A 26,515-nucleotide genomic window follows, 5' to 3' on the forward strand; every position below is an offset into this window, starting at 1 on the left:
TTTAGGTGAGATATATCAAAAAGATATATATATTTTTTATTATTAATAAAAATTTGTGATAACTTATTAAAAATATTTCAAGAGAGAATGAACTAATTAGCTAAATTTTTCTTTAAGAGTGCAATTAAAAGTAGTAGATAACCTTTCTAATTGACCCAAAAATCTATTAGAAACTTTTCTTCTATGGAATAATTGAAAAAGTTAAGAGATGAAACTGGTTCACCAATTGCTTAAGTTAAGAAAGCTCTTGACGAATTTGGTGGAGATTTTGAAAAAGCTAAGTAATTCTTGATTGAAAAAGGTTTGGCTTCAGCTCAAAAGAAATTAGATAAAGAAACTAGAGAAGGTGTTATTGGATTATATGTTTCTTAGAACAGAGACCTTGCAGTTATTGGTGAAGTAAATTATATTTAGATATATTTTCTTTATTTTGGAGCTATTAATCTAATCATAACCTATAAAAGGAATGCAAAAAATAATTCTAGAAATTTCAAATTTTTAAACATATTTATTGTATTTCTAAAATAATTTACTAAAGTTAAAAAATTGTTTTTAATTGTAAATGACTTTTTATAAACTTTTATTATTAGGTTAACTGTGAAACTGACTTCGTTGCAAGAAGTGATTTATTCCTTGATTTCGTTCATTCTACTTTAAAAACTATTGTTGACTAAAAGAAGAACGTGAAGTTCAATGATGAATAAAAGGATCAAATTCTTTAATTCTTATAAAATAACACTCTTAACAAGGAGATCATTGAAGGAACAAAAAATGAAAATATGGATAAAGTAATTAACTGAGTATGTTAACAAAGTTCTCATAATTTTATTTACTTTTAAAATAGGTTAGATAGTTAGTTATTTCTAAATTATAAGAAAATATCAACGTTAGAAGAGTTAGTACTGTAGAAATTTAAAATGGTAATACATATTTAGATTTATTATATAGAAAGAAGCAGTTTATACAAGAGAAAATTATAAAATTACTAACATTATTTTTATTTTAAAATAACTAGGTGTTATTGGTTCTTATACTCACAACACATTAGCTGATAACATTGGAGCTAGAGCTTGCTTAGTCTCTTTAGAGGGAGCTAACTCCTCTGATGTTTCTAAATAATTAGCAGACAATATTGCTCTCTAAATTTTAGGTATGAAGCCAGATTACATTACTAAAGAAAATATCCCTGCTGATGTTCTCCAAAAAGAAATAGATAGAATTAAAGCTGAATTCGGAGATAGCTTAAAGGGTAAACCTTAAGCTGTTGTAGATAGAATGATTGAAGGAAAGCTTAAAAAATTCTATGAAGATAATGTCCTTTACGACCAAACATTACTTACTGACCAAGAAAAAGATGCAAAAACTGTAATAAATTAATATTAATATTTTAATCGATAAAAATATTTATTTTATTATTTACTTTTAAAAATAGATCGGCTAATTAATTAATGAATAATGCAAGCAACAAAACTCCTAAATTAAAATAAAAGAATACATCCTTTGGACTTGCAAATGAATAGAAAAATACAAACATAACCTTATTTATAGTGTATTTCTATAATTTATATTAAAAATGTATTAATTTCTAACACATTCCTATGAAAAAAGCTTATTCATTTTTTTGTTCAAGATTTATGAAATCATTTGTTTTAAATTAATTTTAAAAAGTATTTTTAATTCAAAGTTTAATTAAATATTGGAATTTGAAGAATTCTAAAAAATACACAGTTAATATCTTAAAATACTTAATTTATTCATCAAGATAATAACCAGAGAACCAATTTTTAGCCAGAAGTTTTAATTTAATTTTTTTGAAATAATACATACATCCATACAATATTTGGTTGATATAAATAAAATTATCAAAAAGATTTATTTAATAGTTGAAAGATTGTTATTACAAAGTCACTTGTTATTTGAGAATCTTTCAAAATTCTAACTTTTTTTCAAAATGAAAAACGAATTATTGCTTTTTATTTTCATTGTTGTGCTTCTTTTTTTTGAGGATTGTCTCTGCGATTAAATTTTTGGAGGTGATTTGAAGATAGATTATGGAAATACTTAAAAGTTAACATAAATAACATTAAAATTTATGCTTTCTACTAGTATTAGTAATTAGGATTACTTGAAAGTAACTTTGCCTTTTCCTCTTCATAATTTCTTGACACCTAGCGGATTAGCCCCTTCTAATCTTAACATACCAACTGACTTGATTGTCTAGTATTAATCTGTAGATACTAATACGAATTTGCCTGTTGGAAATATTTATGATGTTCTTGCTTTTACACAGTCTGTAGAATCATATATTTACTATTTGTAATTTTTAGATACCAATAAGAACACTATAAATATACCAAATAATCAATGGTTCAATATCATATTCACAGTTTAAAATTTAAATGCTACAACTTATCAAAAGGGCTCATAGGTTTTACAAATATCTATGCAAACAGTTTCCTCAACTAATGACTAAATTGCTATTATCTATGATGAAAATCTTATATTCGGCACATTCTATTTAAATGATAGAGTAAATTCAACCTTGGGAATATCAGCAATTTTTATAGACTAAGTTAATAAGTATAAATTGAACTAATTATAAGGAATATATGTAGGTAAGATTAATTTTAGATTATAAATATTTCACCTAATAAATTGATGATAATATCAGAAAATTCTTAAACTTTAAAATTTTAAAAATAGATATTGATTTAACTAGTTTGAATTCGAATGATATTGACGACAAGTTTAGGATAGATATTGTTACAGATAATCCTAATTTTTTATTTGTAGATTAATGCTTTTCAGCTTTGAGATATGAATTACCAACAATTCCACAAATAACATAATAAAACTATACATGTAATATAGACTAAAGTAGAAATATAATTAATGTTCTTATTAATAAGGTAAACTAAATATAATATTAAAAAGATGATTATTAGTTCTATTTAAGTTTATATAAAAACTCAATTTTCAACATAAATAGGTTGTTTTCATTTAGCAGAAATTAATTAGGATACAAGTATTTGTTTAAAATCCTCCAATAGTTGAGCTAAGTGGCTCTCTTGAGGTAAGATTGCTGAGATTTTATTCTCCACAAATTGTTGCATCAGGATATTCATACAATTTATTTTAAACTACTTAAGTAGTATTAGTAAATCATAATATCCTTCTTGGATGGGGTTTATAGTAAGTATTAAATTAAATTTAATTCAATTAATATTTTTTGTATTAAATTATAAGATCAGAGTCAACTTTACCTATGAGCCTTAAAATAATTAGAGGAAACTCAGATAGTAGTTATCAACCTCTAAATTCTATAAGAGTAACTTTTTAGGTGGATCAAAAAACATCAGATACTAATGAGATAAGAGTTAATGTGAATCTAAAGCAAATCTAAGTCGCTTCATATATCTTAAAAGGATCTATTATGACTAATTTACCTTCATTTCCTTAGAAAGAGGTGGTATGTATTGAGACAGGAAAAACTAATATAATAAATCGATAAATCTCTTGTTAAGGTGTTGGTTAGTTAATACCAAGTACAACATATTTCATAAGCTTTAAAATGTAAAAATATTTAAGATTCTTAAAAATATTTCAAAATTAAATCATAAAATTTAACAAATAAAAATTTTATAAAAATAAGGTTCCTTGCATATGATATTTATTAAGATGATCTTTAAACATCAAACTTCGGATCAATTACCATAGATAGTATTATTTAATGTTAAACCAGAAATAGAATTTTCATTCTTTCTAGATCTATTGAATTTATTAAATACATGATATCCTCTAGCCAAGCTAATCCTTTAACAAGTAACAAAGTAAATATGATCAATTCTGACACATAACTGAATTTTTTGTAGAACTTGAAGAATTTTCCTAATGTAAAACTCCTTTTTCGTGCTTCTGATTTTGAAGGATATACAGATGATGTAGTAATACACAACCGCTCTTATTTATTTGATCCATTTTTAAAATTAAACTCTTATGATGATTTTATAATGCCAGTTAATGTTCAAAACTTTGTTACATTTGCTCAATAAAAAATTAACGACATGTAAATAATAGAAATACTAATGACTAGAGACACTGATAACTATCCTTGTCGTCTTCACTATAACTAGCTTGTTACTTTAAGTATTCCAAAAAATCAAAATTCATTTTAAACTATAAATGGAAAAAATCTCTAAAGAAGTGTTTCTTCTTTTCCTGTGTTAGTATCAAGTTTAGAAAATAATAGATTACCTACATCACAAATTCCATGTTAATATTCTTTTTCAAATATAATAATTTTTTAATTTTATTTTAAATTTAAAAAGTCTAACCTTAAAACTCCGGATTAAGAACTTCTACATCCGAATAATTTCTACTATTTAATACTTAATTTAATTTTGCAAACGACATTACAAATTAAATTACTTATAATGATGTTGTCTTAGATAACTTGATCTAAAAAGGAGTTGGTTTTATAATACTAACTAATCCTAATATCAGACCATATCCCTATTCTTATATAAATAATTTCATATCAATCAATCCTGTTACTAATTCTGTTTATGCAGAACAAAAAAACATTAATTTAATTTATAATAGGTAGTCTGCTTCAACAAGTTTAAATAAGGTACATATATTAAAAAACTTTTAATATTAGTAGTTATCAAATTTTTAAAAATTAGTATACTTCAATAAAAGCAATCTTTAATTCTGGTGCATGTCTTTAACATTTCATATCGAATCCTGCTTCTTAGACTGAATAGCAATGGCTCCTCTCCCCATTTTTAATCAGCTAATTTAGTTCAAATATGGTAGATGAAAATGTTTATGACTTTTATTTTTAAGTTATTGATTATATCAATGGACCAATACCTAATTAAGTAATAAGGACAACATCTCTTTTCAATGCTTATTTTATTACAAATAATGCATTTATTGATCCTCCAGGAAGTACCAGCTAAACCTTAAACCTTTACCTTACGAATATGTTTTAGTAGATAAATGGTGGCAATAATGGTTATTTAGTGCCAACAGTAATTAAAATAGAGGGAAAACTAACTTCTTACTAGAATAGCTATATTAATAGATTATCAGTATTTTTTAATAATTTGAAACCATTCTATAAAAATAGCTATTCCAACGATATTTACTGTGGAGGTAGCAGTAATGAAATTTAACTGAGTTGCAAAGCATATTTGACTTAAAATTATGATATAAATAATTATTTAACTTTAAGTAGAATTGAAATTTAAGCTACAAATCTACAACAAAATTTTTATCTAATAGTACCAGTATCTTAAAGCTTTGTGGGAGTAAAATAATAATTTTATTTGATTCAAAATAAATATGAATTAAAAAAATATTTCTTATAACTTTTCAAGTTTTATTTTTTATTTTTAGATTATTTTTTAATAACCAAACAATCCAAACTGATATTATTTATATATTACACCTATTTTAAATTAATAAAATATATTTTATCTTTTAAAGTCTCCATATTAAATTTCTTTGTATCTTGCTGGTATGAAACTTGCTCCATTTGCAGTGGGCTCGTCTTTAGCTTGTTTCACAAGTGAAGTGAATTACATTTAAAAAATACTAACTACATAACCACCTTATACTATGAGTAAAATATTAAAATAATTTTAAAACTTATTTTATTTATAAAAATAAAATAAAGAGTTTTTGACTTATACTTCTGCTTTTAATTGGTCATTTAAATCCTCTGCTTTTATTGGAAAAACTTAAGAAGATTTCAGTTTTTAAGCTTTATACACTGATTCTGGAATTACAAATTTTTCACCAAAAAGCTCAGCTGCTTTAGTTTTTACAACTGATTTTCCTTTTTATGATACTTAAATATCTTAAGTTGTTACAACAACACCTAACACTTGCTTTTACTTCCGATACAGCTTTGATTATTATTATGCTTCTAATTACAATCTAACTTCTAAATATGGTAATAATTATTACTTTTACAAATATTCATTAAGCTTTTAAAATAGGAATTTATTGCAGAAATATACCAACAACAACGAATGTTGATCTTTAGTTTAAAATAATAAAAAGTAATGTACCTTATAATCACGGACAGGAGATTCTAGGATATGCTTCCTGGTCTAAAGAAGATGGTTTACTTACAATAGTAGAATAATGTATAGTAACCAGAGTTCCTCTAGCTAAAATAGGCCCACTATAGCTACTATCCCCTGTAGTTACAGGAAATAATTTATAATAAATAGTAATTTACCAATTTACCACTCCTGTTGATCTCTATTTTTTAAAATATGGGTTATTTGTTGAAATAAAAGCAGCTATTCCTATCAATACTATTCCATACTAATTTGTTGGGAATCCTTAATGTTAGATTCAAGTGTAAACTAGTTAGAGTATATATGATATAGATAGTTTACAAAGAGGATCTGTTTGTACTTTTTACAGTATCTTAGTCTCAGACTCATCTCATATTTTTTAAATTACAAATATTTAAGGTAATTTCTTATTATGAGTTAATAAAAATAATTTATTTTTTTTAATTTAAAGGTTATTTTCCAGCCTAAACCTAATTAATGTTTTCTATTTACTATCAACCTCGTGTCTCAGTTAGGTAAATGGGAATTTCTTATTTATCTCATATGCTTATTTTCTAAATATAAAAATAGTTCCACTTCAGCTCAAATACAATTACTACTTAGCGCAGGAGCCTAAAAAGAATATATTGCTACCTCTACTCTTGTAACAGCTTCATACTAATCTAGCTTAGTAGCAAACGTATAAATAAATTCTCTAACTCCACTAAATTCAAACTCAGTAAATAGAAATTATTTTAATTTTTACATAAATTAATAAAATAAAAAAATATTGTATAGTTTATGAGATCTACCATTTTATTGAAGTTTAGCTTTGTCAATCGATATTGGTGGGTTTAGGAAAGTTTCTCTATAAATATGGATAAATTTGCTACAGCAGACAATAATTTAAGTAATTAAATGAAATGCAAAATCTTAGAATCAGACATGTCTGTTTCTAACAGATTTTAGACTGTTGATGTAAGGGATTTAACAAATCTTTAGATAATCCCTAAGGTTTTGATTATGACTAATCCTACAATTATGAATTTTTACTTACAGTGTTTATCTATTATCATACCTTCGTCACCTAATACTTTTTCTTACAAAGTTGGTTCTATATCTCTACCAACTACATTCTCAGCTCCATCTTTTAATTCTCAACCTCCTATTGGTTAAGTTGATCCATAAGTACTCCTTTAATAATAATTTAAATTAACTTTATTAATAAAATAAATTTATTTTTAAAAACTAAAAAGATAAATAAAATGTATTTAAGTATTGGAAGTGATTTAGAAATCTAATTTACTCTAACTAGCAGTGTAGTGACTTTGTATGGCTCATAAGCAAGAGTTATTATATCATTTCCTGTTTACTATCCTCCTAGATTAAGCAAAGAAAACATAATTTCTTGCTATTTACTTAAACCTGTGTATTAAAGTATAACTTGTTATATTACTTAGCTCTGGATGCTTGAAATTAGATATTTTATGACTCAAATACCTCCAAATACAGAATTTGTTATTTTAATTGCAGGAGTAACTTAACCTTTAAGCTATAACTAAGGTACTTTTTACATTTACTTAGACTCAGATGAAAACGACAGTAGTTATGATGAATATTTTACGATTTTAGATAATTTGTTAGATTCATCGATAACATCTTTATTTAATACAGCCATTGAGGTTTATAAATTAACAATAACAAGCAACTATTTAAGATAAAATGCTGTTTACTATTAATTTGACATATTTATAGATTCATCTGCCCCTAATATCTAGTTCGGACAAGCTGTTATGGTAAGTTTCCCTAATATATATGACTAACCTTTAAGAGTGAACTAAGAATTATCTTGTAGCATCTATAATTACAGTAAATTAATTGTTTTAATAATAAACTACAGCAAATACAAGATAAATCTTTAATATCACATTTCATAAATAAAATTTATTTAATTTTTATAGATTAGACTAATATTGATTATTGTAGTTAATGTATAATATCTGGATTGAGGGTTAAGATGTATGTGAGTTAAACAATGGTATTAGGATAATTATATTCAATAATAATTTATACGTTAAGAAACCCTGGAAGATTTGATGCTTCTGTTTAGAAGGTATACATTAATAAATTATAGTTTAAATCATAAACTTATATTTTAAATCGTTAGTGGGTCATTGAAGTATCAGATGCAAGCGAATAATATATAATAATGAGAAGTTTTGATACTACTGCAAATTATATGATTGATGAATTTATTTAGAATCCTTATCAAAGTTATATAAATTTTTATGATTCTCCATCGACTTCACCTAACTCTAAAATTGTTACATAGCTAACACTAATTAAAGGTGTATTTTCTAACTGGTTATACATACGTCCTCAAAATTTTAACTCTATGTATCTATGGTGATAAAATAAATATTAAATCTTATATAAATGCTCAATTTTTTTTAATTATAGGCAATAATCATTTATTCTTTCAAGCAATTAAGATTAAATATCAACAATGAAGGTGGAGACTAGTGTAAAATATCAAAACTAAATCAATATTTTATAAATTTAAATACATATAGGCTGTTGTGGGAGCACCGGGAGAAATAATGGTTAGGATATATTCCTAAAATGCAATTGGTTAATATGACTTCTAAGTAAATAATTTTTATTATATTTTTATAAATAATAAACAAATTTTTCTAAATAGATATCTAAATATGGTGATAGCAATTTCTATTCTGATTTAAATATAATTAGATTATATTTTAGTGATTTAAATGTTCTACCTCTTTCACTTTCCTAAAGTATCTATCAAATCTATACATCAACTACAAGCTTTAACTTATACCTATAATTGAATGGTTAAATATATTCTTCTAATCTTAACCTTTAATTCACAGTTCCTCCTACAGGTAATCTTGGACTAAAGCTAGGAAATAACTTAAGTATGATATTATTTATATAAAATAAATTGATATTTTAACAAACAATTAACAAAATAGACTAATTTACAGTTAACTTTAATAATGGAATCATGATAGGTTATTTACCAATTGTTTTATTAGATTAAACTCAATTTATTCCCTCGTCTTCTGTTACCTTGTAAGTATCATTTAATGGAGATAACGCTAAAAGCTATTAATGGAATACTAATACTATTTAGTTATAAGCAATACCAAATCCATCAGCCACACTTATTTTGTAGTTAATTCCTTAAACGTCTCCATCATACATAAATAACAAAGAATTTAAATTCTCTTGCTCTTAAAAAGGGTATTTCTACTATTACGTAGCTCTGTATTATCACGAAAAAGAAGAAATGTGTTAGTATAACTAGAATACTATATCTTAATATGTATAGTCTTTTTTTAAATAAATTAACTTAAATACTATTATTATTAAAATGATAAAGGCATGGGCACAAAATACTATTACAACTGATAATTCTCTGTATCCTTGTAATAGTGTTTTTGGGGTGATTTATATAGACTCTACTACATTATAGACTCTTTAAGTTGAAAATCTTTTAGCTAATAGATATTATAGGATAGGTGCATACTGTTAATCATAACTAAGCACAACAACAGTAATTACTAAACTTACATTTGAATAAAATACTAATAACGGAAGTCTATATAAAATACAAGTAGATTTTGCCTAAAATCCAAATATCAATGATATTGTTAAATTTTTATGTTACCTATCAATTCATTTTACCCATCACCCTAAATAGTAAATAAATATCTTTTATCAAATTTAATTTAACCTAACTAATTTTTTAACAATAATTTAGTGTGAGTACAATTGATGGCATAACTTGCCAAGAATTATCTCAAAGAAGACTTTTGACATAGCAAAAAATACTTTAATTTTTCACAAAAGGAATAAGTTACTTGAAAAATAAGAAAAGACATCTTTAAAGCTCAAATTTAATATGGAATCCATCATAATGCACAACTACTTATTAGTTAAATAACACCGCTAAAGTATTTTCTATGAATTTTTATATTGATAGCAATGAAATCATACCAAATGACTCAGCTACCCTAACGAAAATTTTAACAGATACAACAAATGGGTGTTTTGTCTCTTACACTAACTAAGTTCTATTAGGTAGATTATTATTAAAAAGAAAATTTCTTTACTTACTTTTTATTAGGCATAACAACAATAGTAAATATATATAAAGGACAAAAAGTAGAGTAATTAGCTCCTACACCTCGTTTTAATGATCCTTAATCCATTTTTTTAGGTAAATATATTAAAAACCTTTACACAATAAATTTTTTTTTTGGTTTAAAAAAGGAAACACATGGGCATACTTAGATTAATTCAGTTTAACTTCTACATATGGAAGAATATGGGGTATTCTTGTGTTTGCTAATAGCACAATTTTTCCTAGCCCCAGATAAATTCGAGCAGGGTTAGATTCTTAGGACAAAAATGCTTTGGCAATAAAAAACTAAGAATTTAATTTCAACTATATTAGAGTAAATAAATTTAAAAATTTAATTTTAAAATATTAAAATTTTTTTATTATTTATTATTTTTAGGAGTTTAACGCAACTTTTATTGGTCTTAACCCTGGATAATCATATATTTTTTATTATGTTGCATCTAACGAGAATCCTTTTGAATCAATTCAATATAGTTCAGTTAATATGATTAAATTTACTACAATATAAATACCCCTATCATCTTTGATGAGATAATTCAAATTATTATTTTTGCTTTTACCAATAGTTTTTATGTGAATGATTTAAATGTAATAATAAAATTAATGCTCATAGACTTGTCTTATTAACTTTTTATAATTAAAAAAATTGAATTTATATCTCTTAATATTAAAATGATGTGTTAATAACAAAATCATTATTTAAACTTAATTTGATAGTAATTCAACTAACAACACATTTTATTTATATAAATATTTTGAGCTATGAAACATTTTTAAATAATAAATTGATTTCAATGACAAATTCGAACAAAAATTTTACTTGTTTAATAAAAAAATAAGTGAGTTTTTTTTACGTGAAATCTAAGTATAAGATTAAAGTATTTGTAAAAATGAAATAAGATATTATGTGGTTAAATATTACTGATATTTAATGTAGATTGGTAGAAATGTGATAATAATAATTATAATAAAATCTATGGTTTTAAAGAATATTAGCTAAAATTCATAAAATAAAAAAGATTTAATTTTTCAATTTAATCTTAAATGGATAGTCATTATTTAATAAATTAATTGCAACAAGCAAATGCATTTATAATATTCTTGATCCAAAGATTTATGATTATTATTTTTCATATATTCGGTCTCTATGTAACAACTAAAAAGATTAATTAATATAAATTACCATAAAAATAGGTTTTGAAAGATAAAATAAATAATTAATAGTTCATATCTTTGATTTATTATAAGGAAATAAAAATTTTTATAGCTTCTAATTCATTAGCCATTATACTAGTTCATCTGCTTAGATATCTATAAGCTTTAGCGATTTGATTTACATATATATTGGCATATATACAAATAAATTTCTAAGACATGAAAAATTAAATCATATTATTATTAGGATAAATTTTAAGAATCCTAATATTTATATCTTACTTACCTAGGTATGCGTACGGAGGACAGATTTTTGGAGGAGATGTTGATTTAGACTTTGGTAATGCTTAAAAAATGAGCATAATAAGTTTTAAATTTCAATTGCAAACATCATTAATGAGAGATGATTTTTTAAAAATAAATTTCCCATTTTCTTTGCACAATTAGTTAAGACCCAGCTGGATATTTTCAGATTTTTTAAGTGTTCCTTTTGGTTTGTAAGTAATGTGGAGAAATTATGATTAAAATAATCAACCTTCAACTAGTTAAAACTATGCTTAAGTTTTTACTGATGCCATAGATTCCTCTACCTATTATATTCGTTTACTTGATCAAAATTAATTAGTTACTTCTGTCCCAAGCTAAGTATGGAAGTAGTTAACATTCACAATAAAAGATCGCTAAGCTCTGAAAAATTAAAAAGCAAGCTAGATATTATAAATATCTATGTCTACTGTCTCTAGTGTATCTCCAAATGCTATAATATATGATGAAAATCTTGCATTCAATTTCTTCTACTTATCAGATGTGCCTTCTACTTAAATTGGTGTTTCCTTAGTTAATTATGATAAAGTGAATTCTTAAAAAATGGGATTTCTGTAAACTATATCAATAGGTATAATAAGCTTTATTTTGGATAAATTACTTTTACAAATTTATTAATCTTGTTGTTGATTGAAAATAATGTTTAAAGTATTTTTATTTATATAAAATGTAATAAAAAATTAGATATTGATTTTTCTTAAATGAGTGCTAACGATCTCAATGATGATCTCAGATTAGTATTTAGTGTTGATAACTAGGAATTTTTATTTTAAGGTGAATGCTTTAGCGCTACAAGATATGAGCTCCCAATAATTAATCCAATTTTATCACAATACATAAAATGTACAATAGATACTAATTTAAACTAGATGAATGTTCAACTACTTAAAGTAAAACATTACATAAATATATAAATATTAAATTTTTTTTTTTGTTACAGGGAGCTTTAACCAATCAAACAGCAGTAAGAATATAAACGTATTTAATGAATCCTTTAAGAGTAATAACAGGTGTATCATTAGAAGTAAAGGTTTTACGTTTATATTCACCATTAATTGTTGCTATAGGATCTTAATAAGCTATCCTTTAAACTGTACCTATAAATGTTATAGATAATTAAATTTATATGGCTTGGGGATTAAGGTATTTTTATTTAATAAAGAAGATATTGATAAGTCTATTATTTATATTATAAAAGACCTGATTCAAGCCTGCCTCTTTAACTAAAGATTGTTAGAGCAGATTAATCTGGAGCTTATTAACCCATGAATTCTTTTAAAGTTGTGTTTTAAATAGATGCAGATTCTCCTTAAGCTACTGAGCTCAAAGTTAATATCCTAATAGGAAATGCTGATCAATTAGCTACAATTGTTGGAGGTTCAATAGCATCCAACTTACCACCTTGTCCTAATAAATAAGTAGTTTGCAGAGAGGCCTCAAAAAATAATCCAAGCAAACGAAAAATAGCTTGTTCAGGAGTATGCTATCTTAGAAAAGCTACATCATACTAAGTATCATTTAAAATGTATTTTTGAATTATTCATTCTTATTATAAAAAAATAAAATAAAAATAGGTTTTTTTAAAACTATGTTAAAATTTATTTATTTTATTAAATTAACTTTCATTTTTTGATAAAAAAAGGATTTTTCCATATAGCACTTACCAAGATCCTATTGATTGCTCAAATTTTGGTGCTTTGAGCATTCAATCAGCTACTTATAGTTAAAATTAAGATATAGGTTACATATTCGCTAGATCAAAAGGCTTTCAATCATCTGGTTTTAGTATATTATAAGACACTATTCCTCAAGACAGCTCATAAAAATTAATTACAAATCTTTAGAATTTTCCATTCATAAATATGCTCTTAAGTGCTAGAGACTTTTAAGATTACACAGATGATGAAATATATAGTCATAGCTTAATCTATAGTGCCACTGATAAATCGCTTTATAGTTAAGAATTTATCCTTCCATCCAACTCTATTAATTTCCTTACCTATGCTAATTAGTTTAGCGATCTTTAGATATTTAAAGTTACATTTAATTCTGCATCCAATTTTATTTCTTAATATGATAGTAATTTGATAGCCTAAATGAGTGTCCCAAAAAATGTTTTATCAATTAACACTATTAATGGAAAAAATTGGGTTAGAACTCCTGCAAGTAATGCCTAAGTTATTGTTTCGTCATAAAGCGATAGCTCTGCTATATCACCTGTTACTGGTAATAATGTTTAATTATTAATTTTTACTGTTTTTAATCATTCTTAGTATATAAAATGTTATTTATTTTACAGCACCTAATCTTGGTATTTAGATATCTCCATATGAATAAAGACTTGTTTGGAATACTTTGATTCCTCTATCTGATATTACTAAATCATTTACTTTAGCAGATGTAAATGCACTTAATCCTAATTCCCCACCAATAACTATTCCAAATGGAGCAGGCTTTGTTTTACTTTTTAATCAAAATTTTGTTCCTTAGACAATGGCAACTGGGGATTATTTTGAAAGATATCCTATCAGCAATTAGCATATGAGTATGAAAGTAATTTATAGTACTTCAACTAGTGTAAATGCTTATAACAAAGTAAATAATTTTATTGAAACTACTATAAACCTAAATATAAAAAAAAATATCTCAATTATTATTTATTTTTAAATAAAAAAATCAATAAACTCAAGGTTTTATAGTAGTTAAATCTTTTTCAAAAATTAAAAAAATAAATCAATCATATTTTAAGTTATATTTTCTATACAAAAAAGTACACATCTTGTTAGCTTGTAGCTTAATAACATTTAGCACTTGACTAATTTTATTCTTCAGCCAATAATGAATAATAATGGGGATTGAGGCCATTTATTATTTAAGGATTTAGTTCAATTTATGTAGATGATTATGTGTTTGATATTTATGTAAATACTATTGATGGTATTAATGGCCCAGCAAATTAACAGCAAGTAAACAGCTATGTTTTAATAAATGCTTTTGTTATTTAATAAAATCCTTACACAACAATTAGTGGTGGATCGACTACGTATTGGCTTAGAGCTACAATATCAAATTATTACTCTAGCTCTCAAACCAGCAATACTGGAAGATATATACCAACTCTATTTAAAATATAAGGTAATATTCCAGCTACCCAAGCTTCATAAACATCAAGAATAGTAATCTTTTTCGATAGTGGTTCTCCATTCTATAATAACATCTTTTCTAATGAAATAAACTGTGCATCAACAACTGGAAACATTGAAGTAAAATGTAAAGGATACGAGACTGGTTCACTAAATATTAACAATTATTTAACCCTTTCTCGTATAGAAGTTGAACTCTCAAGTTATACTTCCCAATTTATTGTTATTATTCCTATAAGAGCTAAAGTTAATGTAAATTAATTTTAATAAAATATATATAAAAATATGAATAATTTTAGGTTCAAACTGTGAATTTCTTTGTAGGACTTATGTCTCCTCATAGTTATTTTACTGGCCCTACAAATTAAGACAAAATGTATGGATAACTATGGATGGTTCGAAACGCATATTCACTAACTTACCCTTAAACAACTCTTTAAGGTAATCAATTAAATAAAAAATTTTTTTATAAATAATAATTTATATTTATTTTTCTATATCTAAAGCACCTCCAACAATCTATAATTCTGGAGGATCGATTACAAATATATAAAATGGTCTAAAATGTATAGGTGGTAATTGCTAAGTTGGAGTTTAACAAGCTTCTATGACACTTTCAACATCTATAAACCAATCAAGCATGGCAACTAGCCCTATTGACACTAGAGGAATTTTAGTAAATAGTAATATGAATTCAAATATAGATTTTGGCTCAGCATTCACATTTGTTGCGGCTTATCAGTTTTTCAATACAAATTCTAATATAGCTGGGTGGTCAAATTATATCTTTTTTAGATATAAATATTATGAATTGCAATCTGATACTTTAATAAGAGTGAACAATTACTAATATGGTAAAATAATAAATATTATTACAATTAAAAAATTTTAATTTTTTAAATTTTAGGTGTTTATTGTAGTAATGATGGAGCTATTTCTTCAACAGGAACTATCTCCAACATAAATTTATACAAATGGGCAGGTTAAAATATACCAGCTTTCAGTGCTTGGAGTTACTCAGGAGGAAATGTAGCTACTATTGCATCTAACTTTTATAAAATTGATTAATATTTTAGCATAACTGGTTTCACTGCTTCATCAATAGGAGCATCCATTTAATCAACAGTGTTAAATTTTAATTTCGCTTGTCCATTCGATTTGGACTAAAATTTTTACATCATCCTATCATCAAACAATAATGTTAACTTACCTTTTGCAAATGATCCTATTTATTAACAGTGCTAATTGTTAATACAATCATCTAATCCTATGGAAGATATGTAGTCATTAACTTAAGGTAGTTAGTGCTAAGTAGTATCTAATACAAACTAGCAGTATGTTTATATGATTAGCTCAATTACAAGTAATTTGATTACATAAAAATATAATATAAACTAAAATTTATAATTTTAAATAGACAAATTTCCCTAAAATTCATTGCTCTCGTTGAATCATTATCTTGCAAGTTCTCCGTATGATTTAAATTTTATATTTTTATGCCAATTCTAAAAAAAATTATTATTAATAAATAATAGATTGAATGGCAGCACATCTAGTGTGATAATTTAAATATCTTCAACTCCTGTTGGAGGTTCATCTAATATTATTGCCCAATCATCTAGCAGCAATTTGGTTTATGATTTAAGTTAACTAGCTACAAAGTTAATACTTAATAACTTTGCCTCGACTACTGACAATAGGGTAAGAGAGTTTATATGAAATTTTAATAAAATACAAATTTATTAATTTTATATTTAATGTAAATATTTTTAAAAATAAAATAAGAGCATTGTTACAACTTTTACCTTTAGTATGGCATTCTAAAGCAGGTAAATGTGGGCAGGGGAGTATTACTTAATTAATACAGGTGCTTTGCAATCTATTAATCTTTCAAAAGCTAATTAGCTTAGATGCATGGTTCTAGAAAGTGATTTATCACCTTCTCATAGATTTGGATAAGTTCAATATAATTAACTTTCTAATATGTATTTCTACTTAAAATACCCAGTTTTTAACAATAATCCATCTTTTTATGTTTAATGCAAATATATGATAATGCCAACTTCACTCTCTTCTAATACTCCATTAAGTATGAGGGTTGAGTTCCCTATAAATAGATAAATAATAAATTTTGTCAACCTTAACTTTCCTACCTTTTTAGATATTACAACTGGAACAATATCTGCAACTGTAAAATATAACTTAAAACAAAAATATTTTTATTGAATGAAAATTTTTTAATTTATTTAGCTAACAAAGTATTATGATACTCCTGGTAGTAATTTAGAACTATACTTTAATCTTACCAGCTCTGTTGTAACTATGAATCAAAATTCTAGGGTAGTTATTGTATTCCCTATTTATTATTCACCTAATTTGGGTAGAGATGGGGTAGTTAATTGCTATTTAATGCCAAACGAAGACAAAGTATCTTGTTTTGTAACAGAAGAACGTACTTTAGATATTAGGTATTTTTCAAATACTTATGCTCCTGGAACTTAATTTATAATCAAAGTAACTGGTAAATAAATAGCTTTATTTTTTATGAATTCCATTTAATCCTTTATAACTTAATTAAGGTGTCACATAGCCACAATTCTTTTAGACATATCAATTTTTTATTGCATTTGATAATGATACTGACGATACTTCATACAGCGAATATCTATTTATCTCTGATGTGATAAACACTTCTGCAAATAGCAATCTATAAAATAATTTACAAGGCCTAATAGAAATCCGCTCAATAACTATTTAGTCTTTATATCTAAGAGAAGCAGGGGTTTAATATTAATTTAACATTTATATTAACCCTAATGTTAAACCAATTGTGTATGGATAAGCAATCATGATTAATTTCCCACCAATTTACTAATATGTATTAGAATAAAATATAACTCCTGACTGTTCAGTAACTTCACCAAGTAAGTAAATTCAAAACAAAAATTGTATGCCAATTATTTGAAATTTATCAAAAGTAAATCCTCTTTAAAACTATGTTGGCTCGTGTCGTGTTTCAGGTCTAAGGATAAAAATGTTTGTAAATTAATAAATGAATCCAGGAAATTTCTATAATTTGACTGTTTTTACTATAAGAAATCCATCTAGATTTGATTCTTCTGTTTACAAAGTAACAAAATTAATTTTCATTAAATAGGAGTAATTTATTTCAATAAAAAATTAGTGGATAGTAGAAGTTTCTGATATAACACAGCAAATAGTAGTCTTAAGAAGTTTTGGTATGTCAGCTAACTTTAATGTAGATACATTCATACAAAACCCAAATTAAAATTATCTTAACTACTATGATGGACCTAATTTTAGCACTGCTAAATAAGTAATATCTCTAAATATGATATAAGGTGTAATGTCAAAGTGGTTATATATTGCAAGAGAAAAATATGAACCTGCATGGTGCCGCTCGTACCTACTTACAAGCAAATCATACCCTATTTCAACTTTTTAGATAGAAACTTTTGTAAAAAATTTAATCATGAACTTTAAATTTATATTTATATTTAATTTAAATTAAAATATAGGTTGTTGTAGGAACTCAAACTGCTTAAATAAGAGTTTATTCTCCAAATGCAATAGGGTTCTATGCATTTTAAGTAAATTTTCTAAATTTAAATTATTCTAATATTTTTTTTATTAAAGACATATAAATACGGTGATGGAGATTATTACTCAGATTTGCCCATTTTATAACTTACTTTTGATAACCTTAACTTGTAGCCTTTCTTTTTCAACGAAGTAACTTTGAATGTTATGTCATCTGCAACATAAAGTCCTCTGTTAATTACCTTAGGAGCATTACCCCCTGTTAATTATGTTACTGTAAATTTCTCGATATCCCCGACTGCTAATAATATTGGATTGCAGCTGATTGGAAGTCAAAGTATAAAAATTTTTAAAATATTTAAATTAATAATTTAAAAAAAAAAATAATAGATGTAGCATAAGTGAATATTACTAATTCATTGTAGATGGCTTTACTTAATATTTAGGTTTCTAATCCTGCATAGTTTACTCCAGGTTCTACAACCAGCTTCTAATATACTCTAAGTGGAGGTAATGCTAACTCTTATAAAATATAAGGAGGAATTTTAAATATCGTTGTAGTAAGCAATCCAAGCTCAACATTATAAACATTCATCTAATAATCTAGTGTTCTACCAACTAACCCAGTTAATAGCAAAAACTTTGAATACAAATGCTCATAATTAGGTTTATTTTACTACTATGTCGCATTTAGTTATCCTGAAAACTCATCTATTTGTTAATATAAAGAAGCTCAAATCATTAATTTGGTAACAATTCAAATTATTTTAAATAAATTAAAAAAGAATAAATATAAAATTTAAAAAGACATGGCAGTAATCTACAGAAGATAATGGTTATGGCAACATGTATAAGTGCTTTAGTTAATTTGGCGTAGTAAATGTATAACAAACGACTAATTTTAATATTCTCACAATCAACAATTTACTTGCTACAAGAAATTATATTTTCGGAGGATTCTGCTAATCATAAAGAGGTGACTAAAATCCAACTTAATATATGACATTTTAAGCTTAGAGCAATAATGGAAAACTCTATAAGATAGAATTTGATTTTGTTAGTAAGCCTTCTCTTGAATAGATAGTTAAATTAGCTTGTTTCCTATCTATTCATTTTTATACTCATCCTACATTGTAAAAAAATAAAATATCAAATTATCATATGAATTTTCATATTTTTTAAAACAGAGTTAGCACACTCGATGGTATCTATTGCAGTGAACTTGCCCATAATCGTTTATTAAAAGCACAAGATGATCAATATTAAGAAATAAATAACTTTGATTTAGATAACCAAAACAGGATACTTGATCTCAACTAATATTATCTCAATTTAAAAAATAACAAAATAAACTTATCTACTTGCGTGTATCCTAATATAGTTAATACTACTGCAATATAGTATCCAATTGTTTTTTATATGAATCTAAATGAATATTTACAGAATGATGACTTATATTAGAGGTTAGCCTAAACAACATAAAATGGTTGCTTTAAAGACTATGTAACTCAAGGAGTTATAGGTATAAATTAACTTATTTATTTATTTTAAATATTCTTTGATATCTAAAAATATCTATTTTATTTAAACTAAAGGCATTCCATAGATAGTTAACATTTAACCTTCAGTATAAGTTTAATCTATTCCACCATCTCTTTCCTTTAATATAAACTCAAATTTTTATTAAGGTAATTTTATCGTTTAAAGTATTTTTTAATTAATTTTTATACGGCTCTACAAAAGGACTTACATGGGTATACTTAGACAGTTTGACTCTTAATTCAAATGGTAGGTTCTGGGGAATATTAATTTAAGACACAAGGGTAGCTAGCGTAGCTATTCCAAATCTTCCAACACCTACCTAAATAAGATACGGATAAAATTATGATGGGACTAGTGCGCTCTCTAGCTTTTATTTCTTTTCTGATTCAATAAATAACAGAGTAATAATATTTTATATAATTAATTTTACAAACTCCATTTTTGAAATTAGGTATCTAATGTTACCTTTTCAGGCTTATTTCCAGGAAGAAAGTATTTAATGGTATACGTAGTTTCTAATGAAGATCCTTTTGATACAGTTAATTATGATACAGTTAAGTATTTAGAAATCACAACATAACAACCTGCAGTGAATTCTACATTTGGAATTGTTTTAAAATTTTTTGAATTTAGCTCACTTTTGATAGTTTTACTTATGGCATTGTGAAATTAATAATAAACTAAATAACAGTTAAAATTATATAATATATATTTTATTAAATATTAAAAAATGTTATATTGAATATTAGATAAATAAATTTTTAATTTATATTGAGGAAATTAAATTGGATTGTTAATTTGTTCTATTAGTCGTTAGATTTTACATTTTTTATTAAAATTTGTAGAAGTTTATCAAATATAAAAAGGATTTTTATTTGATTTAAATAATTTAAGCACTAAAAATAATTAAATAGGCAAAAATATGAGTAGCCTGAAGAAAACAAAGTTTTAAGACCCTAAAAAAACAGAAAATCAAAGAAATGAATTAAGAGATATTAATATTCATAAATAAAAGTTGTAATCAAAGTATGGTGAAATGCACACTGAATTTGTATTTTATACAAAACAATCAGAGCAATAAACATATTTTTCTAACTAAGTAAATTCTTAAGTTCTACCATTTTATTTTCAATAAAAATGCTTGAAATTTTTATAAACCAACCAATTATTTTATTATATGTTTAAAAATATTTTATTTTTAAGGTAAAAAATTACAAACAGTTAATTGATGAATTAAAATTTTAAGTTCATTAGAAAGAAGAACAGCTTTAATGTTTAGTAAATTAAAGTTTTTAGTTGAAAAAGCAAAACAATGAGAAAAATATGGTATTACTAGAAAACTCAACAGCAGCTAAAAATTAATAATGCATATCTCAAACTAACAAGTCATCTACTAGCAGTAAATTCAACTTTAATATGATTGACTTTAAGATCAAAGGTGATATTTAAGAAAGCGTTTCTCCAAGTTCTATAAAATTGACTAATTCAAATGATGAAGATATCTTAAAATTTAAAAAGCTAGACAAAGAAAATAATACTTTTGACTTAATAGGAAATTAGAATTTTCCTCATTATTCACAAATTTAAGCTGCTACAATGAAGAATAAAATATAAGATGTAGAATAAGAGCTAGAATAAATATCAGAATAAATTTTGTTAGAAGAATAAACTTAGGAATATTTAAATAGAATGGCTTAAGATACATTTAAAAGTACAGAGAAGTTAAAAGCAGAAAGTAATAGAATGGAATAATAAATTCACAGTATTTTAACTAAGGTATTTTATTTTAAATAACAAAAGTTTTTACAAAAATATTCAATTTTATTAGTTTAAAAAAATATTTTTTAATTAAATAAATAAATAGGAATATAAAATCAACAACTTAAAACTAAGCTTCAAAAAGGATTATGATACAGTGGATAAAGAGTTGAAGACAGCTTAAAATTATGTTAATAAGGAAATTTAATATTAACAAGGTAAAGTTCAAGAGAAAGAAATTTTATTCTAAAGTTAAAACAAACAAATAAAAGAATCTGTAAAACTGATATAAAAATATAGGTGAGTCTTTTATTTATGTCTTGAAAGTAATTTAAAACTTTTTTTAGAAATCAAATATAGGAATAACAAAAATGTAAAGCTAGTTAGCTTCAAAAAATTGAAAGTTTAGAATGTGAGAGATAACAAAAAGAAATAACTAAGAAAGACACAGAATTATTTTTAAAGAATTTAGGAGAAATAGATTTAATATTAAAGCATTTCATAAATGGTAAATTTAAATTTTATTTTTTTTAACACTTTATTAATAAACCCAAACATTTTAGGAAAACCAGAGAATTTAAATTGGGATTAAGTTGATATGGCAAAATAGAATTTTGAATACTTGTTTCCTATAGAAACTGTAAAAAATAATGAAACAAATATAGTAAGTGCTAGTCTTTAAAGGATGAATTTAAGGAGACCATCAATAAATATAGTAGCCATGAGGGAATAGAGTAGTATTGATTCTCAATTAGAAAGATAACTTTCATCTACTTCTTCGAAATTCTAACAAAGGTATATATTTATTAATAAATTATTAGCATAACCATAAAGTAAATTTCTTATAATATCAACCACTTAGGGATTCAAATCAAAAAAAATCTTAATATTTCATACCTATAATTGATGCCTCAATTCCTAAAGTTTCGTAAAATTAAGTAGTCGAAAAGGTTAATTAATTTATGAAATATCATTCCTTAACTCCTCAGTAAATTTAAGATAAACTAATAAATGCTTATAATTAGTTTGTTTTTTAAGAATTAACTTTGAAAAGCAGGTAAATTAATTGAAAATTTTTTTATTAAAATTAATCATTAACTATTTATTTTATAGATTTTCTCAATTAATTGAAGAAAAAGAGTAGCTTTTGACAAGTATAAAAAGTTTTAATGAAAAAAACGATGATTTACTGAAAAAAGCACACTAATTCTAGTTTCTTTAAAAATATGAAAAAAAATTTTAAAGGATTGAGCAATCAGACTGTGAAAAATTTGAAGATAATACACTTAATGAACTTTTTTAAAAACAAGAAAATGTCAAGATACACTAAGTTTTGGTGATAAATCAGGTATAGTCAGGTAAATAAATTACTTTTGTTAAAATTTTAAATAATGAAATATGCTGTATCTTTTTTTTGTACCATAAAAATAGAAAAATTTGTGGCTAAAATATTTTACTATTTAAACGAATTAATATTTCGCTGGTGTTCGTTTATCAACAGCTCAGCTTCATTAAGTAGCTAAAGTTATTAATAAAATAATTAAGCATTTATAGATTTGGTTAAAAAAAATAAGGAAATTTCTAAAAAAATAGTAAACTTAATTTAAAATTTTCAAGAAGCAAGTCAAATAGATATTGATGAAGAATAATAATAATCAACACAAAATTACAATTAAAAAAATGATGGAGATGAAAACCTACAAGATTAAGCAAAAGAAGTAGAAAAATAAGGAGTAGGGAGCTAAAATAGAGAGTAAAAAATTATGTTAACTTTAGAAAAATTTTAATAAGAAGTAAGAGACTCAGAAAAATTTATAATTTCTGACAGTGAGCTTCAAAATATGTATTACATTATAAAAAATGATTTTATCTTAAGTAATTTTATGCAAGAGACTCAATTATTGCAATTTCTAAATAAATTAGCTTAAGAATTTAAAGTTGAGTTTGATCCTAGTTCTCAAAATAATTTTTAAGAGTTTTATAATTGCTTCATAAATAATATAGACGACTTGAAAAATGAATCTCACAAAAATTTCAAACTTGGTATGCAATTTTTGACTGAAAATTTATTTATAATTTTGTAAGAAGTAATAGAATAAATACAACAATTAAGAAATAAATACCTAAAATAAATAGAAACTAACATTAGTACTCCTAAAAATGAAATGTTAAATTCGAGTAATTTTGTTAATAGATCTAATTAATCTTAATCTTAGCAAGCTAGCCCTTTTAAATAATAAAAGTAAAATCTAAATGAATCTGAGAGAAATTAGAATGCTTCAGCTAATCCTTTAACCTCAAGTTTTATGCAAAAAAAACTTTACAGAAAAAGGATAACTATGATGAAATGTAGGGAATTCAATGACTACTTTGGTTTCGAAGTTCATAAAAAATTCTCGTAAGGATAATTTTGTTCTTGCAAAAAATATTAAATTTTTTTATAGAAATAAAGCATAAACAATAATAGACGTTATATATGAAACGCTTTATGACTTTAAACACGGGAACCAAACAGATATTTTTGATTAAAATTAAGAATTGAACTTTTTTATAGAAAAGAGATAGCAAACTAAAACATTTGAAAAAGATTTAGCAATGTAAGCGCAAGAAGAATAACACAAAAAAGATTAAGAACAAAAAGAAAAAGATAAAAACAATAAAACTTATTTTATGAAAACAAAATTTTTGGAGTAATTAATTATTTTTTGAATCTGCAAAATGCTTTATTTATTAAAAAATTAATTAAATTGTAATTAGGCAAAGCTAAAAACAAAATTAGGAAATCGCTTAGATTGAAAAAACGTACTATAAAGAAATAAAAAAAAGTAGTAGTTTAGATAAGACTAGAAATATGTAAATGTCAGAAAAGTAATTGAGTGATAGAAGAAATAAAATAATAAATTAAATGAAGTGGACTTATTCAAAATTCCATACAAAATATAAACCTATTCCTCTAAGCCTTTTTTAGAAGGATAGTGATTCTACAGCTTCTGAAAATTAGATAAATAATACCTTAAACTATTAAAGTAAACTATATATTGATTAATTATAATTTACAAATTGATTCTTTGTTGTTACATAGAAATTTTATTACAAGTAATTATTTTTATTTAAATAAATAGAGAAAAAAAATGAAGACTCAAGCAAAAGTCCCTTGATTAAATCTTCTCAACCAGTAAGTTAGAAAATTAATTCTGAATTATTGATTTTGAGCTAAATTTAAAATGTTGAAGAGAGAAATACAATTTTCAACGACTAAAAAAAGTAAGCAATTAAAGTATGAGATGAAGTGAATAATTTATTTTTTATAAAGAGAAAAGTTATCCATTTTTAAAACCGGTTAAATGACTAAAAGTCAGAATGGTAGTGCAAACACATCACTCAATGATATATTACGTTTCACGGAAAAGGAAATTCCTAACCAACAAAAGAATTCATTTGACCCTAATAATAATAATAATCTCAAGAAAAAATAAAAAAGTATATTGCTATCAAATGAAAAGTAATCTTAGCTGATAAGTATTAACAAAAGGCATGAGCAAGTTAGAGACAAAGATGATTTAAATATGAGCGAAAACGAAAAAACAAGTGAAATTTCATTAAAAGATTCATATATTCCTATTTCTATTACTACATCCAAATATTTGATTGAGGAAAATAAAAACATAAATGAAAAAAATTAAAATATTAGTTAGAATAATAAAATAAAATAAAATTTAAAGTTGAATTTAAATAAATTAAATAACAGAGAAAATAACCAAACAACAGAAAATTTTATCCACTTAAAATAAATGAGAAAGACAAATAACTATCTCAGACATTCACTTGACAAATTAGTTAAAATTCCATAACCTTTAGCTCCTAAGATAATCAGTAAACCTTAAACAGATAGAAACAGTAGTAAAATTAAAAATAGCTCTACAAACACTCAAGACACTAGCATATTTAAATTAAATCCAATTAGCTTTTATGGTTTTTTAACTGAGAGATAACCCTTTAATAATATCAACAATATATATGGGATTTAAAATTTCAGCGAAAATAGTGAACTCAGTTTAAGTTGTTAAGTCTCTTAAAATCTGAGGTAGACTTACCTCAACTGTAGATAGTTCAAATCAATAAATATCGAAAACCCCTTACAAATATATAAAATATCAAATAATTTATATAATTCTAATTGTTTTAATTGAATGAACAGCAATATTAAAGCTTTTTATTGTAATCCTAAAAAAAAATTTGTTATTAAAGTATGGTTTGTTTTTTTCTGAATTTAAATTATTAAATAATTATTGTGTATTTATTAATTGTAATTATATATAAGAATTATGATAAATTAAATTTCATTAACATAAATAAATAATAATATTTCAAAATTTGAATTAAAATTATGGTAGATGTTTTATTTAAACAACTATTTTTATGTACAATAAAAATATAAATAAAATTAAAATTAAATAAAAATTTAGAATTTAATAGTTTATTGTTTAAAACAATATTTTACTTAATTTTAAAATATTTTTAAAATGCTAAATTAAACATTTTTGGAAATGTTTGATTTTTTAATTTTGAAAATATAAAAATATATTCATTAAAATCATAATTTTAAGTGTAGTTTTATTTTAATAAATTTTTTAAATAATGATTTGTTGTGATCTATAATTAGGTTTATTTAAATTTTCTAGCTATCTTAAAAAGTTAAAAATAAGAGCTAATATTCACTCCAACTTGAAAAATATTTCTACTCTAAATTTTGAAGTGGATTTTATTAATTTTCAAATATAAATAAT

General features: G+C 24.2%; 4 protein-coding genes across 4 annotated transcripts; all 4 read left to right on the forward strand. All coding sequences in view use genetic code 6, as the record gives it.

The window, feature by feature from the left end:
- Nucleotides 1-11: 11 nt before the first annotated feature.
- On the forward strand, nt 12-1,615 carry TTHERM_000145639 (elongation factor Ts protein). Its single transcript, XM_012796360.1, has 5 exons — nt 12-399; nt 591-788; nt 845-920; nt 1,016-1,365; nt 1,433-1,615. Exons 1-5 carry the CDS (start codon nt 88-90, stop codon nt 1,514-1,516), a joined length of 1,020 nt encoding a protein of 339 aa, XP_012651814.1. The 5' UTR covers nt 12-87; the 3' UTR covers nt 1,517-1,615.
- Nucleotides 1,616-2,092: 477 nt separating this feature from the next.
- Nucleotides 2,093-10,822, forward strand: TTHERM_00145640 (hypothetical protein; the record flags this gene model as incomplete). Its single annotated transcript, XM_001011204.2, has 25 exons — nt 2,093-2,615; nt 2,704-2,909; nt 2,990-3,192; nt 3,247-3,573; nt 3,653-4,272; nt 4,329-4,630; nt 4,686-5,315; nt 5,494-5,629; nt 5,684-5,962; nt 6,009-6,494; nt 6,547-6,610; nt 6,666-6,813; nt 6,873-7,262; nt 7,331-7,943; nt 8,036-8,187; nt 8,242-8,480; nt 8,535-8,598; nt 8,648-8,722; nt 8,776-9,013; nt 9,071-9,423; nt 9,481-9,800; nt 9,862-10,181; nt 10,228-10,320; nt 10,374-10,558; nt 10,622-10,822. The coding sequence occupies 25 exons, from the start codon at nt 2,093-2,095 to the stop codon at nt 10,820-10,822; spliced, it is 7,167 nt and encodes a 2,388-aa protein (XP_001011204.2).
- Nucleotides 10,823-11,619: 797 nt separating this feature from the next.
- TTHERM_00145650 (transmembrane protein, putative) lies at nt 11,620-20,637 on the forward strand (the record flags this gene model as incomplete). The annotated part of the gene is made up of 25 exons (XM_001011205.2): nt 11,620-12,295; nt 12,409-12,614; nt 12,665-12,867; nt 12,923-13,249; nt 13,367-13,950; nt 14,024-14,319; nt 14,496-15,119; nt 15,167-15,308; nt 15,374-15,721; nt 15,775-16,230; nt 16,285-16,339; nt 16,403-16,568; nt 16,653-17,057; nt 17,118-17,388; nt 17,447-17,791; nt 17,846-17,997; nt 18,052-18,345; nt 18,407-18,478; nt 18,525-18,765; nt 18,819-19,177; nt 19,236-19,561; nt 19,616-19,950; nt 20,024-20,116; nt 20,172-20,371; nt 20,422-20,637. The coding sequence occupies 25 exons, from the start codon at nt 11,620-11,622 to the stop codon at nt 20,635-20,637; spliced, it is 7,392 nt and encodes a 2,463-aa protein (XP_001011205.2).
- Nucleotides 20,638-21,293: 656 nt separating this feature from the next.
- TTHERM_000145659 (hypothetical protein) lies at nt 21,294-25,918 on the forward strand (the record flags this gene model as incomplete). The annotated part of the gene is made up of 12 exons (XM_012796361.1): nt 21,294-21,746; nt 21,835-22,005; nt 22,089-22,236; nt 22,292-22,523; nt 22,591-22,785; nt 22,842-23,086; nt 23,346-23,603; nt 23,652-24,126; nt 24,173-24,418; nt 24,486-24,754; nt 24,851-24,992; nt 25,042-25,918. 12 exons carry the CDS (start codon nt 21,294-21,296, stop codon nt 25,916-25,918), a joined length of 3,711 nt encoding a protein of 1,236 aa, XP_012651815.1.
- Between the last annotated feature and the right edge of the window lie 597 nt (nt 25,919-26,515).

The sequence above is a fragment of the Tetrahymena thermophila genome (genome assembly GCF_000189635.1).
Source record: "Tetrahymena thermophila SB210 genomic scaffold scf_8254747, whole genome shotgun sequence".
NCBI lineage: Eukaryota > Ciliophora > Oligohymenophorea > Hymenostomatida > Tetrahymenidae > Tetrahymena > Tetrahymena thermophila.